The 15,344-nt window shown below is 43.5% G+C and overlaps 1 protein-coding gene across 1 annotated transcript in view; it reads left to right on the top strand.

Annotated features, from left to right (window-relative positions):
* Positions 1-2,289: 2,289 nt before the first annotated feature.
* Positions 2,290-15,344, top strand: part of LUC7L2 (LUC7 like 2, pre-mRNA splicing factor) — a 36,431-nt gene continuing 23,376 nt past the window's right edge. Inside the window, 2 exon segments of the mRNA XM_068401743.1 lie at positions 2,290-2,681; positions 14,214-14,308. Coding sequence (XP_068257844.1) covers positions 2,621-2,681; positions 14,214-14,308 — 156 coding nt within the window. The 5' untranslated portion in view covers positions 2,290-2,620.

The raw sequence follows: 15,344 nt of genomic DNA on the forward strand, positions 1-15,344 counted from the left end.
CGGGCTGGGTTTTCTGTCGATTTCAGGTTGCGGGTGGGGTGTGAAAGAGCCGTGACTGGGAATCCCGCTTTCGGTTTTTGAAGCATTCCAGAGCCACCCCGTGGATTTGAACGTGGGGCGTGACAGGCAGCCTCCACGGGATGAGAGAAAGGTGGTTTGCAGAGGAAAAACACGACAGCCTTCGCTGCCACACTGTCTTAAGGAGTTGCAAGCATTGTTGGTTCCCCCCTCACAATCTGTAGGTCAGAGAATATGCCTGTTTACTGTAGGATTTTCCAGCCACGTTCCATGTATGTGGAATTTTCTACTCTTCCCAAGAGGGAAGGGGCTTGCTTTAGAACATCAGTGGATTCTGGTGAGTGCTGCAGTAGCACAAACCTCTTTCATCTTGAATTTTTTCCATGGCAGTGTGCTAGTGGTAACAATTCAGAGACGAATACTACTAAACGAATTACGTGTTTCTGCATGTCTCTGAGCAGTTGACTCTGCGACTGTAGGCTTCCTGTGCTGTCTTATACACCGTGAATCTCTGAAAAACTTCATTAGGCAGTGAACTGATTACTGCTAGTTACACTAGATACACAAATCGGGCTGCCGTTTTCTTGCTTGTCTTAAAATCTGAAACAGCAAGTTTCTTTTTATAAGAAAAGAAATACTGGCTTGAATTGTTGCTGTGCTCCTCTCAGATGACGGTTGAATTATATGCAAGATACATAAGAAATCTGTAATAAGGATGACTTACAATAGCTAAAAATGTGAGGCTTGTTTACACGGGGAAGGAGCTGTAAGCAAGGCTAACAAAAGAGTGCTTGTTTGTTTTTTTTTTACTACCAGGAAAAACAAAGTATTCTGTCCGAAAAACATTGTATGTTGCTCCAGAAGAAAAATACGTGGCTCACTGAAAGCAGTTCCGGAAGAAGAGCTGAAATTTGGCCGGAAATAGATGGAAAAAGCAACCTTTCCTCTTCAAAGAGGAGCTAAAGGTTGTATGGTGTGGGTAGAAATAATAGCTAAAATGTCTCCATAGAGAAAATTTTGAGCTCTATCTATATGGCTTTGAGTTACTTCCCCTTCAATCCAAAGTAACGTAATGACTAACAAAAGTAAATTTATATGTTAAAGAGAAAACAAAGCCAGGACCATGTTCTGAATGGCTGAGGAGCACTGGGTAGGGAATCTTTTCCTAAACTTGTTACAGAGGACTCCTGTCTGAGCATTGCATCCTCCCGTGTGAAATCCAGATAATTGGGGGAAGTTGTTACGGTTTTTTTTAATGGCTTTTTACGTTGCCTTTTCTCTCTTGTATTAAGCTAACCTTAAAACCTGAACACGACCCTGGCTGTGGACAGCTAGAACTGATCCTTGTGACAGTCGTTGACGGCTTTTGGGCACTAGATGGCAACAACGGTGGTTAAGAAAGGGAGAGTCACAAAATCCAGGAGTTGGGACAGGTAGAAATTGTGAAAATATTTTTTCTGAGAGTGGGTCTTGGCGCTCTGTGAGCTGAAGTAGCTGCAACACGTAACAGTAACTTCAGTTCTCTACAAAGCGGGTATCAGAGTAGCTTTTCTGACCAGTGCAACTGTAACTGCACTTGACAGCCTGAGAGATGAACGGAGCCATTAAAATGGCGATGAACGTCAGTCAAACAAAGGGAATTGTCTTTAAGAAGCATCTTCTGCTCCCCCCTCGCCCAGACGCGTATGCGCACCCACGCGTTTAGTAACTCGCTCCCGTCGCTCGGTGAGTGCCCCAGCGAAGCGAAGCCGTGCCTGTCCCCGGGGGTGAGCAACCGGGACCCCAGCTGCTGGGCTGAGAGGCGCCCGTGACGCAGCCCAGGTTTCCCCTCCCGCTTTGCGGCCGATTCCAGCTCCGCCACGTGCTTTGGTACGTTAGGATCAACCCTCGTGCCGCTGTTTCGGTGGGGTTTCCCCCTCAGCGAGGCGAGGACTGGGGACGGACCCGCCGCACCGGGCACTGCCCCACTGCTGTTTGCCGGCTGCGCGCCGGGGCCCCCACAGCCGCGCTGCGCCCGCCGCCCTGGGTGTCGCTCTCGGCGGGCGCGGCCGCTCCGGCCCAGGCCGCGCCGCCGCCGCCGACCCGGAGGCCGGGACGTCACAGCGGCTACGCGGGGCCGCCCGGCCAATCAGCGCGCCCCAGGGGCCCAGCCCGGCGAAAAGCCCGACAGCCCAATCAGGGACCAGGCCGCGCAGTGCGTCACGGGCCGAACGCCGCACGCCGTGGCCAATCAGCGGGCCCCGAAACCCGTCCGCGCTGACGTCGCGGAGCGGACGAGGGGGCCCAGGGCGCGTGCGCGCGGGTTTCCGTTACCGCTGGCGCGCGCGTGGCAGGCGCGCGAGGAAGCGGGAGGAGCGGAGGGGGGAGGGGAGGCGGCGGCAGCGCCGAGGCCGGCGCGAGGCAGGTTTCCCCCTCCGCCTTCCACCGGGAGTGCGAGACAGGCAGCGCCCGCTTCCTCCCACCTGCGGCGCCGGGGGAGCGGCTCCGCCCGGGCCCGCCAGTGACGCGAGGGGGAGGGCTGAGTGCTGCGCCGGGCCTCGGGCCTTGTAGGCCGCTGTCGGCGTGAGTCGGCCGGGACGGGCCGGCGCCCCGCGCGCTCAAGATGTCGGCGCAGGCCCAGATGCGCGCCATGCTGGACCAGCTCATGGGCACGTCCCGGGACGGTAAGTGCCCCCCGGCCGGGGCGGAGGAGGGGAGGAGGGGGCGGAGCTGCCGAAGCCCCTGAGGTCACGGTAGTACCGGGCAGGCCGGCCGGTCGTTCACCGTGATTGGCAGGCTCGGGGCCCGCTCCTTGCCCCCCCGCGGGGCGGGGCCTGCCGAGGCCGTAGCTTAGCGGCGGGGTGGGGGCCTTCGGCGCTGCTGCCCCCGGGGCTCGGGGGAGCCGGGCACCGCCTCGCCCCGCGGAGCTGCCAGTGCCAGCCGTTGTCCGGGCAGCGGGAGGCCGTGCTGCGGTTTCAGCTGCTATTCCAGGTCCGCGGTGCCCGGGGCTTGCAGCGGAACTGCGGCGCGCCCGCGGAGCCTTCCCGCGCCGCTCGCCGCTGAGGGAGACAGCGGTTTGCTGGATTCGGATCATGGCGGGGGGCGGGGGGGGGGGACGGACGAATAAAAAAGTCCCCCCCCCCCCCAAACCAGCAGTCGCTTCAGGAGAGCGGGGTTGGGGTTTTTTTGGTGCGTTGCTATAGTTTTGTCTAAAGTCTGACCCAAACCATCATTTCGGTGAACAGGTGGGTATGGCTGTTGCTCTCTGAAAGAATGTAGTTAACCCAAGGGGACGAACTCTTTTTAAAAACAAACAAGCCCCGAACAGCTAACTAAAAGCTTAACATCTAAAGGCAGTAATCCCAGGAGAGAGATATGAGATGTACAGTCAGGTTTCAGATCACTCTGCGGTCACATAGTGAACTGAAGGTTATCACTGTGTAAAACTTCTCAGAATTTTTGTCCGGGTGCATGGCGATCGACATGAAAGTGTGAACTGGCAGTTGCCCCTAAGTCCAGATAGTCTGGGGGCTGCTAGAAAAGAGCAGTTCCTGTTATGCTGTGTAGTATTTTATTTATAAACAGGAGAACACTGCATCCGAGGGTAGACAGCAATTAGAGATTATTTAAATGTTCTGCATGTTGTACTCACTCTTGCAGATGTGTTACATGTTTGTTGAAGCTTTGTGCTGAATTAATGGTTATCTGTTTTCCCATGCACCGAGTGCGGTGTATGAACTGGGATGTACCTTGTATGTGCTGGTCATCTGTTGGTACTGGGGTAATGCGATCTGGCAGCTATTTTTATTATAATCTGGAATTTTAAATAAATGTGACTAGTTTTCACATACCCAGTATATCATGAATGCTTTCTGCTAAGTGCTTATAGTTGTTTTAAACAAGGATGTGATAATCTTATTGGAAAACTGCTGTTGTGCGGAGGTTGCCTTCCAGAGCAAGGCTGGTTAGCGAGTAGACATCATGCAGGATCTGACTTAGGGTGTTTTTGTCTTGGCCCAGAAGATTTTCAAGTACTTCCTGTAGTGGCTGCGCCTGTCTTAAGTGTTTGGCAAAGTAACATTGTGCTCACAAATCTCAAGTCTTCCCAGTGTTGGCATCTATATTGCTGTCTCAGAGCTACCTAAGAATACACAGAAGGTTTAAAAGGTGGGGGGGCTGTTTCAATTTATGAATGTATTTTCTGTTGGGTGGTGGGAGAAGAGTGTGATTTACCAGCGACAGCCGCTTAAAAATGCTAAGTGACCAAGATCTTAACCAGGAAGAGCAATTTCAGACTAGATTTCCTTTAGCTTTGTGAGAAAGCAGTTATTTTATTGATGATTGTATCCCCCCTCCCACCCGCTCTGTAATTCCCAAACCGCATGTGCTGAACTGTTCAGAAACCAGCTGGCTAGAGAGGAAGCATTTAAACAAAATTGGCAGAATGAGGAAGGATAAGGAGAAAAGACTGCTAAACTGGCTTCCATTACTGGATTAAGTGGGGAATTGAGGAACTTGGTATAACACCATTCTAGTTTTTTAAAAACAATAAAAAATCCAGTGGAGCATTATTTAAACCGAAGTGTGCACAGGGATTGAAAATCATCCTTTTCCTGCAGAGCTGCTACTTAGTAAATTCAAGGCCAAGCTCAAGGTCATTGAAATATTGCTAACCTTGAGAGTGGTGGGATTTGGAGTAGTTTGGTTTTTTGTATTTCTGTCACCTTGATAAATATTCTATTTCTAGGAATGTGCAAATTGCAGCTCTTTGTTACAATGTGGCCAATTGTCTTTAATTTCTTGGTAGATCATAGCCCCTCATTTCACCACTTGTCCCCGTTACCTTTGATTTTGCTCTGCCTGGAAACATAAGAGAGTTTTAAAATGTTTCTAAAAAATAATATTTCTTGGGTGATGTTTTGTGTTTTATGTTGTTCTAAATTACCAAAGGTCCTTTTTAGTCCTGATTAACTGAATTTTATATTTTACAGAGTTGGGGTTTTTTGTTTGTTTTTGATGGGTTGTGTTTTCTGGTGGGTTGTTTTTTTTTGGAGGAGCCTAAACCTAGTTTAAGATTCTTACCTATATTAGAAAGGCAGATCAAACATTTGATGTCTTCAGTGGGAACAGAACAAACTCAGAGGTAAATTAAAAGCCAGTGGTGGTGCCTGAATGTGTAGGAGCTGTGTTACTTTTTTTGGAGCTGATAGTATCATTTGTAGCGAACAGGAAAGTGTTCTGAAAATAACTTTGAAAATTCCACTATGAGATGCTCAAAGGTGGTTTTAGGAGATGAGCTGTAGGCTGTATTTTGTGGAAGCTTGTGCACACTCATAACTGGTGTCCCTGGGGCCAGAACGGAGAAGCTTGAAGGAGGTAGTTATGAAATATTGTTATGGGTTTGATGTTGAGCTCTGAGAACACCTAGAAAGCACAGTTCTGTATTGGTCAAATTGATTCAGAAAATACCCACGGAGCCGTAAGTAGCTGTAGGAATAATTGTGAAAAATAAGGTGTGTTATAAGGAGGCTTCCTGTTTCGAACAGAGTTGCCCAACGTGTGGCTGTCTAGAACTTGGTATGGGGCTCCGGGCCTGCCCCTTGCTGTGTCCTTTCCCAGAGGGCCCTATGCTTTCAGGCCGGGAGAACTGAGAGCTTTGTGACTTGCTTTGGCAACCTGCTCTTCCTCCCTTGTGTGAATTTTGGCAGTGGGATAGACACAGTTGTAGTCACAGGGCATCGCTCGACGTGTGATGAACTGCTGCCTGGCACCTGCCAGGATGTGGTGTTCAGGCAGCCTCTTGCCAGCCGCCCGGCCAGTGCCCTGCTGCTGCTCCGTGCTTGCCTTTGCTCGTGTGACAGACACCTGACAGAGGAGTCAAACAGAAGGGACTTGGTAGGTGCTCTTCAGGAGTTTCCAGTGAGTTGCAGTTCTTAGAATTCAGCTGGGATAGCTAAAAAGCAGTTGTATTGTTAATATCAATACAATGAAATCATTCTGTAAATAGCAGGTATGGTTCTGTTACACACCTGGAAAAGCACATTATTTAAAAACAAGTGTTTTTTAAAACACCTTAAATATACCTAACAAGCTTCTCTTGCACATTTCTCTGACAAGAAGTGGAAAACTGGATTGGATGTGGACCATGCCAAAATTAAAAAAAAAAAAGTGGCTTAGATTTTGATGTTAGTAAAAAGTTGGGTTAATTTAATATAGTCATGACTGCAGGCTGAAAAAACTCTTCTCTGAAGTATGTCATTCCAAGTACTGGTAACCTGACATACTTAGAGAGGCTTAACTATAAACTACTGAATACATAGCGTGGGTTTCCCAAATACTGAGAAATAAGGAGTGCTGAAGACCAGGTGCTAATCTTATGTGCTTGAATACAAATGTTTTCTTCATATTGTTTTTTTACTGTTAGCAGTTAAGCTAAAGGACTTTTTATTACATATATCAGTAGTTAAAAGGTTAGTTCAAGCTGAATTTATTGTTGATGAGCAGAGCTGTGGGAACTTGCCAATCAGAAGTATTAGGAATAAGCTGATAGAAAAGTGAGATTTTTGGTTTTTTTTAGATACTATTTTTCAACTGTAAAATTGATTAAACATTTTTTTAATAGTACGCTTAGGTAAAGCCTTTTTTTGCCATCCCTGTTCTCTGGAAAACAGGAGTGATCCTTACAAATAGGATCATTACTGTTTTAAATAAATCGAGTAATTTACAAATTGAGTGAAATGTTAACAGTTTATATTAGTACCCTAGGAATTTTTTTTCCCCAGAATGTAGCCGAAATGAGAAGATTGCCAAGTTTTCTTTAAAAGGTCTGATTGTAAAGATCCCATTTTATCTTAAATCGGCTTACTTGCTCACTAGTTCATTTTCTGCCAGGTCAATTACCTGCTCTGCCTTGCCGCATGAGTGTTAGTCGGTGAGAGGAATGGGTTAGGAGCAGAGGGTGGAGCAGGATCATTATTGCTTCTGATAATAGTGCAGAGGCAGAGCAGATGAGAATGGCCCTTCAACAACACAACATCTTGAAACTGCCAAGACTTGACTGTTGAAAAAAATGTGGTGGTTTTGTTTTTTTTTAATAATTGCCACTACATTAAAATTCAGTTATAGTCTAGAAATATGAAAAACTAGCAAAGTTAATTAGATTCTTAAGAGAAAGGTAAATTTGTACATGCTTCTGAGACATACATGTGGTCATGAAAATGTTCTCCCAAGCAACCCAACAAATATTGTGCTGTGTGACTAGCAGAAAAATCTTTGGAGCCTTTAGATGTATGCAACACGTGCATGAAGTGCCAGTCAGCTTCTTCTGATTCACCTGCTATGTTTTTGAGCGGAACTGCTGTTTGGAGTCTTTAACTCAGTTCTTTAGCTGTTACTAGCAAAGCACTTTTCCTTGTTCTAGATCATCTTCTTCTGGCATTGAAATGTAAAATATCCTTTGTGCATCTGTTCACATCTCGATGGTTTTTTCTGTTTTACAGTAGCCACTTCAGTTATCCTTAGTATTGGTTACTAATGTGTGACTTTTCTGTCCTCCTTGTTTGGGAGGAGTTGAAGTGACACCCCTGTGCTTATTTAACATCATCCTGTGTTTGGTGACACCCTGTATATGGTAACAGAGGTGTAATCTAGAACTTGTAGCCCATTTTTTAATTTGTTTACATATGGAATTATTGAAGAGTTCTCTGTGTACTTAAGGACAGGTGGCAGGTTGAGGTTGATGTTTTCAGGGTACATAGATTTTGTTTTCCACTTTGCTTTACACTTGGAAGGTAGTACTTGCTTTTGAAGTCATTTTTGGTACGTTGTTGTGCATTGCTGGAGGACTGCTAGCCATTTGGGTAGCTTCAGGCTGAGAGCCAGGTTAGGGAGCCAAGAGCCACCTCTGAGAGCTCTGCTTTCAAATACAGATCAGCAGCAAAGTAAAGGCAGAAAAAAGTATCTTGTATACACGAATTTCTGCAATACCCACTCAAACTGTTGAATTGATACCAGCTCAGAAATCTGAAAGTAGTAGCAACACATAAAACTTCATTAAAAGATGCTTTATTTGTCAGTCAGGAGTAATCAGAAGGCTTTAAGAGCAACGATCGTGTTTAGTGAATCGTGTATTTGCTGGCTTAGTTATGAAGTTATGGTGTTTTGGCCCTTAAAAATGAGGGGAACAGTGAAGGACTTGAGGAATTTTTCTACTCTGGATTTGGGATACTATATGAAATGGCATTTATGAAGAAGCAAATGGGCATATTCATACCTTTTAGAGAATCATTCTTATGTTTGTTCCACTTGTAATGCATTAGCTCAGAAATGGTTTAATTCTATTCTGCACTCACAAGTATTAATTCAGTCATAGTGTAAACCAGAAACAATCCTGCTTAGAAATGTGTTATTCTAAAGGTGTTATGGTAAAGATGCATCCAGTGTTAGTGACAAGAACGTTGGAATTAGCTGCCCGTTCAGTGTGTAGCAGGAACAGGATCTCCTGTGGCTGCATAAGCCTCAATTAAATAATGATGTTGCATACTTGTTATACAGGGCTTGCTTTGCTGATGAAATTTGATAGGCAGTCTTTAACCTGATATTCTACCCAGTTAGTAGCTCTTCGTGAGTAAAGCTTTCAGAGTCCCTTGCCAACATGTTGGGACTCATGCTTCAAAAACTTGAGTGGAAAGCTAACCAGTTTTGGTTGATGTAGCTTAATGCAGGAAGTCAGCAGCATGGAAATGAAAATGCACATTGTTGCCTTTGCATGGATTGCACCATTAGTTTGCAACTGGAGGTTACAGTTGGATTATAAAGGGTAGTTCTCATCAATGCACTACGATTGTTGTTAGTAGTACATTAGAATACATCAGAACAGTAAGAGATAGTGGATCAAATAAATCATTGTTATAAGCATGTTATAATGCTAAGCATTGTTAGTACGTAAGTGTTCATTCTGCTGATTGTGATTAAAATACACTGAACAGGAATGACATTGTAGAGGCTTGTTAATAGGTTAGACTTGGGAGTTCAAAGTGAACTGTATAGTCCAAGTGCGCATTGTAATCTTAACGTCTGGATTTTCCTTAATCAGCAGTATGCATTGGTCTTAACAATTGATGTTACTTTTGTAGTCAGCATGTTTAATACAAACTAGAAAACTTCCTTTAGAAAGTTACATTACTGCCATCATCTCTTTAATATTTGTGTCCATAGTGTGCACTTTCCTCATGCTTACAAAAGTTATGAGATGTGCAAGTGTAGAAATTTACTTGATGTTTGGCTTTTTTTCTTGAATGGTTTCAATTCTGTTTCAAAGTTCTCGATTCATCTGAAAAGTAATCTCTTATAGAAATGTGGTTTGGGCCAGGTACTTTAAGTAAACTAAAGCTGTTGCTTCTTGAGGAAAATTTTTTTGTGTGTGTGTCTCCATATAAATTTTATCAATCATATGATTTTTTTTTAATGGAGAAAATCTAATTGGAAACACAGGGATGGCTTACAGTGATAGATGTTGATTCCTGTAGTGCCCTGGTAAATTACTTTGTCTTTAATGAGCATGAGTCCTAAAGATCAAGTAGTTGAATACTCTGCTATTTTTCAGAGACAGGGTTAAATAAGTTGCTATTCTGAGTTAATTATTTACCTATTGTCATGGTTTAACCCCAGCTGGCAACTAAGCCCCACACAGGTGCATGCTCATTTTCTGCCGGTGGGATGGGGAGAGAATTGGAAAGGTAAAAGTGAGAAAACTCATGGGTTGGGATAAAGACAGTTTAACAGGTAAAGCAAAAGCTGCGCACGCAAGCAAAGCAAAACAAGGAATTCGTTCATTCCTTCCCACCAGCAGGCAGGTGTTCAGCCATCTCCAGGAAAGCAGGGCTCCATCACACGTAACGGTTACTTGGGAAGACAAACACCATCACTCCCAATATCTCCCACTTCCTCCTCCTTCCCCCAGCTTTATATGCTGAGCATGATGTCACATGGTATGGGATATCCCTTTGGTCAGCTGGGGTCAGCTGTCCCAGCTGTGTCCCCTCCCAGCTTCTTGTGCACCCCCAGCCTACTCGCTGGTGGGGCGGTGTGAGGAGCAGAAAAGGCCTTGACTTTGTGTCAGCGCTGCTCAGCAGTAATGAAAACATCTCTGTGTTATCAACATAGTTTCCAGCACAGATCTAAAACACAGCCCCATACTAGCTACTGTGAAGAAAATTAACTCTATCCCAGCTGAAACCAGCACAGCTATTAAAATAGAACTTGTAATAAGGTCTGAAATATCAGTGATAGTGTCCCCTTTATAAACATTTATGGGTACTTCTAAAATTTAGATGACTGCAGCTACTTGATCCTAGATGTATTATTTTCTTCTTACAGAATATATAAAGCTTTTTCTTAAATACTCATGAACATTGCTTAGCATTCACTTGATTGATTGACCATACAAAGAGTGTATCAACCTAAGTACAGTTTGACGAAGAGAAGTAGCGTCTTGGTTATCTGACATACCACTGAAGTCCTAGGCTTAAGAACACATCTGTTCATGTAGGATGGGCATACGCTTCACTGGGTAAAAAACTGACTGGATGGCCAAGCCCAAAGAGTTGTGGTGAATGGAGTTAAATACAGTTGGCAGCCGGTCACAAGTGGTGTTCCCCAGGGCTCAGTACTGGGGCCAGTTCTGTTCAATATCTTTATCAGTGATCTGGACGAGGGGATCGAGTGAACACTCAGTAAGTTTGCAGATGACACCAAGTTGGGCGGGAGTGTTGATCTGATGAGGGTAGGAAGGCTCTGCAGAGGGACCTGGACAGGCTGCATTGATGGGCCGGGACCAACTGTATGAGGTTCAACAAGGCCAAGTGTCGGGTCCTGCACTTGGGTCACAACAGCCCCATGAGCCACTACAGGCTTGGGGAAGAGTGACTGGAAAGCTGCCTGGTGGAAAAGGACCTGGGGGTGTTGATCGATGGCTGGCTGAATATGAGCCAGCAGTGTGCCCAGGTGGCCAAGAAGACCAGTGGTATACTGGCTTGTATCAGAAATAGTGTGGCCAGCAGGACTAGGGAAGCGATCATCCCCCTGTACTCAGCACTGGTGAGGCTGCCTCTCGAACACTGTGTTCAGTTTTGCGCCCCTCCCTACAAGAAAGACACTGAGGTGCTGGAGTGAGTCTGAAGAAGGGCAACAAAACTGGTGAAGGGTCTGGAGAACAAGTCTTATGAGGAGCGGCTGAGGGAACTGGGGTTGTTTAGTCTGGAGAAAAGGAGGCTGAGGGGAGACCTTATCGCTCTCTACAACTACCTGAAGGGAGGTTGTAGTGAGGTGGGTGTCAGTTTCTTCTGCCAGGTAACAAGTGATAGGACAAGAGGAAACAGCCTTAAGATCCGCCAGGGGAGGTTTACATTGGATATTAGGAGAAATTTCTTCACTGAAAGGGTTATCAAGCATTGGAACAGGCTGCCCAGGGAAGTGGTAGAGTCACCATCCGTGGAGGTATTTAAAAGACGTGTAGATGTGGTGCTTAGGGATATGGTTTAGTGGAGGACTTGGTAGCGTTAGGTTAACGGTTGGACTCAATGACCTTAAAGGTCCTTTCCAACTAAAACGATTCTGATTCTATGTTGTTTTAATTCTTAGAAGGCATCTACAAAAGTCTCTTTTGCTATAGGCTGAATGTCGGGTGTATAGTGGATCTGTAGATTTTATTCTGCCCTTCCCCCCAGCAACCAATGCAGACCCCAGGTCATCACCTACTCAAGATGATTCATCTGTAGGTGAGCACAAGAATGCATCTTCTGTCTTTGCCAACAGGTCTGCAGTATTTAGGGGTATTGGAGCTCACAAAATTCATGAAGGAATAAAAGCGTTTTCTTTGGAGGCTATCGGACTCTGGAATGAGCTGCCAGAGGGACACAAAATTCAGTCATTGTTAGGACATAGTATATGACACCTTTTCTTTTTGATAAACCTTTCCTTCTGAAACAGCATAGATTAAAAATAAATGCAAATGTATGAAACTGCTTTTCATACAGGAGGAAAAGGTATCTGTGTGTTCTGTGTATGGGAGCCTTTTTGAAAGTATGTTTCACTTGGGTGAAAAAAAAGACTGTATTGCAGCTGTAGCATCAGTTCCTTGTTGTGGTAGAGGTATGAAAAAAGCTACGTCTAGGTGTTGAGGTAACATCTGTGAAAATACTACTTGCCAACTTCACCTAAGGAATCATAAGTCTTTCAGCAATTTTCTCGTCTTGATACCTCCTTGACTCCTGCTAGGTTAGTGCTATTAGGCCATCAGCTGTATTTTTTAAAATACTTTTCTTGATTTTGTTCATGTGTCTTTATATAGAAGAATCTTTACAGTCAACATGTATTTCTAGATGCTGTGTTAAAATTGCTGGCAGAGTCTATTATTCTATACAAACTGAACAATCTGGCCCCTTGTTTTATTTATAAAGGTTCAATGTATCTTTGCCTGCCTACATCAATCTGCAAGGGAGTGTCAGAAAGGCCCCGCATTCGCCGAGCCGTGAGTTATCAATAACTTTTCAGATGTGTTAATGAATGTGGAACAAACGCAGTTACGTGTTTAAAAAAAAAAATGGATCCACCTCCTAAAAAGCAAAAAAAAAAAAAAGGAAAAGCAAGACTCAAAACTCTTCACTGCGGTAGCAGGCATGATTATAAAGGGATTGGTCTAAATCTTTTAGTGGTGTAAGTATAACTAAGCAGTAAGGTCACCCTCTAGAAAACCTATTGTTGAACTGCTTTGAAGCTCTCTTTAGCCTGTGGATTACAGGTTTTAACTGTTGTATCCCACAGGCAAATTAAGTATGGGGCGTTTTTGGAAACTTCTGTTTGCTTAATAATCTGAAACTTGGCCCATCTGAAAATGTTACATATTAGCATCCTATGCATAGAACTGATATGTAAAAATCTGATTACATAATGGTAAGAAAGGCTTGACTAATAAGATAGGGTTTTTTTTATTCCTCTCTGTTGTAGTTACCTCAGTAATGAATTTGTCTTCTTGAATTGTTTAATAGATTCCAAATTCTCAGTGTTTCAGGTCATGAAGCCATAAAAAAACTTTAATAGCTGCAAAATGTATCTACGCTCTTTAAAATACTTGATGAAATGCAAAAGGCTACTGTCTTGTATGTCTTTTTTTTTCCCCTTCAGCAGCCCTCCTTGCTTCAGTAATTCACCAGTAGGTTTTCAATTATTAGAGATTTTAACAAGTTATTTTTTAAAAAATTAATAAATAGATACATCCTGAGAGAGATTAAGGTGTTTTATCATGCCTGTGTCTTAACAAGAGAGCTGTAGCAGTGATCTCTTCCAAATCTCAAATAGTGACAATTATGTTATGACTTGAAGGAAAATATATTCCCGCCCTCATCCCCAAAATAGAAGCTGATGACTATGTTCCGAAGACTTTAGGTCTTGCTCCAAGATGGTGTTTTTTAAACTTGCAATTGGACCTCAGTGTGTGGGCAGGTTGATGCTTCTGCTGATGCGAGAGCTACAACCTGCCATGATGAAGATACTAAGATGTTCCCAGCCCAACAAACAGCATGTAGAAAAAAAAATATGGCTTATGATACAGAGATATGCAAACATCTGTAAAGTAATTTTGCATATAGGCTATGTCCATATGTTTGACTGACTTTTTTTCAGGTTTGTAAGCATTTAAAGTCATTCTTCTGCCAACTTGTTATGCCACTCCCATCAGAAGTAAGAGGGTGCATTGCATCCAAGAGCAAAATCATAAAATGAGTATCAGGTGGGATTCGGTGAAGACTCAATGTGTATCACTTTGTGTTTATGAGGCTGCTTTTATATGCTAATTCTTGCATAGAAATACATCACTATTTCATGAAAAATCTGAATAGAACATTATATAGCTCATTTAACAAATGCTGTTGTAGCAAAGTGTTTTTAAGCTAATGCTGTCTCTCTGGTTTTAAGCACTTTTCACGCTGCATTTTTGAAGGGCAAGTGTGAGAGAATTTTAAAATAGCATTATAGAGCATTAAAACATGTATGTGTGTTTTTGGTGTTATTTGGCAAAGCAGCATACAGTGTTTTAAGTTCTAGTTTCCATAGGCCTTCACTATGTAACAGGGCAGTGTTAACGCTTTGCATGTAACCTGCAGAATACGTCTGGCTTCCCCAGATTTCTAACCTGGAATGTGTTGATTTCTATATTGCAGGTGACACGACCCGTCAGCGAATCAAATTCAGTGATGACAGAGTGTGCAAGAGCCACCTTCTCAACTGCTGCCCTCATGATGTGCTCTCTGGAACTGTATGTAGCTAAATCTTGTGTTTTATTTTGATAACAATGGAGAAATTGAATTACATCTGTTCTTTGCAATATCTCTTTTAATGTCATAGTTTTCAGCAAGTATATATCTAGTGCTCTCTGGTAGTTCAGAGGAACTTTTATAAACCAGTAATTTATGGGTTATGAAGTTATTTTTCAGAAGTTTCCTGTTCTATATGGTAATTATTACTTACAAATTCATCATTGTTTGCTATAACATAAAAAAATCTGAAATACATAGGGTTACCTACATGAGTTGTGCTGTAGCAAAGTGGTTTTAAGCTGGTACTGTTGCAACTAGTAGGAAAAAAAAGAAATATAATTTATGCATACACTGTGAAGTTACTTTCTTAAAACTTTGTGTTGTAGTGAGAAATTATCCCACAAATATTTGTATAGGGAAGAGAGGTGATCTTTCTTCAACTGTTTTCACTAAAATATTTCTGAAAGTTAAATAATTTAATTTCTAGAAGCTGAGATATATTGAACATGATAGTGACACTCAGTGTACAACATCCAGTTACTGTGCCATTTTCACAAATTCTAAGGCAATCTGAAAATCTCCACTGCTGACATATTAGTAACTTCTTTTGTGTACTCTATAGTAGAGATTCCTCTGCCTGAGTGTAACAAACAAGGGGCTGTGACACATGCCAGTAGCTTTGTCAATGTGCCCGTGCTTTACCTTGTCATGCCTGAGCTTATACCTGAGAATAAGGTAGCTTATTCTCTGTGAAAGGTGGGTAAGTTACATTGCATTGATTATTTAACCTCGTGTTCCATGATGTTAGAAGAATTAACAGTAGAGAGATGTAGTATGATGATGCACGGAGTCTCACGTGCCTAGCGTTCTTAACGCTGCACTTTGGTAGCTTTCCTTATTCACGTTGGTGCATTTTCTTACCCTGTGGCAGAGGGGAAAATAAGTACTGGAAGACCTGTCTTAAGGATTATTTGAAGCATTATTGGTTCTCTGTGCCGTATCATTCCAAATGGCTAACTTGACTGGGCCTTTAAT

Source organism: Nyctibius grandis, chromosome 5 (genome assembly GCF_013368605.1).
Source record: "Nyctibius grandis isolate bNycGra1 chromosome 5, bNycGra1.pri, whole genome shotgun sequence".
NCBI classification, from domain to species: domain Eukaryota; kingdom Metazoa; phylum Chordata; class Aves; order Nyctibiiformes; family Nyctibiidae; genus Nyctibius; species Nyctibius grandis.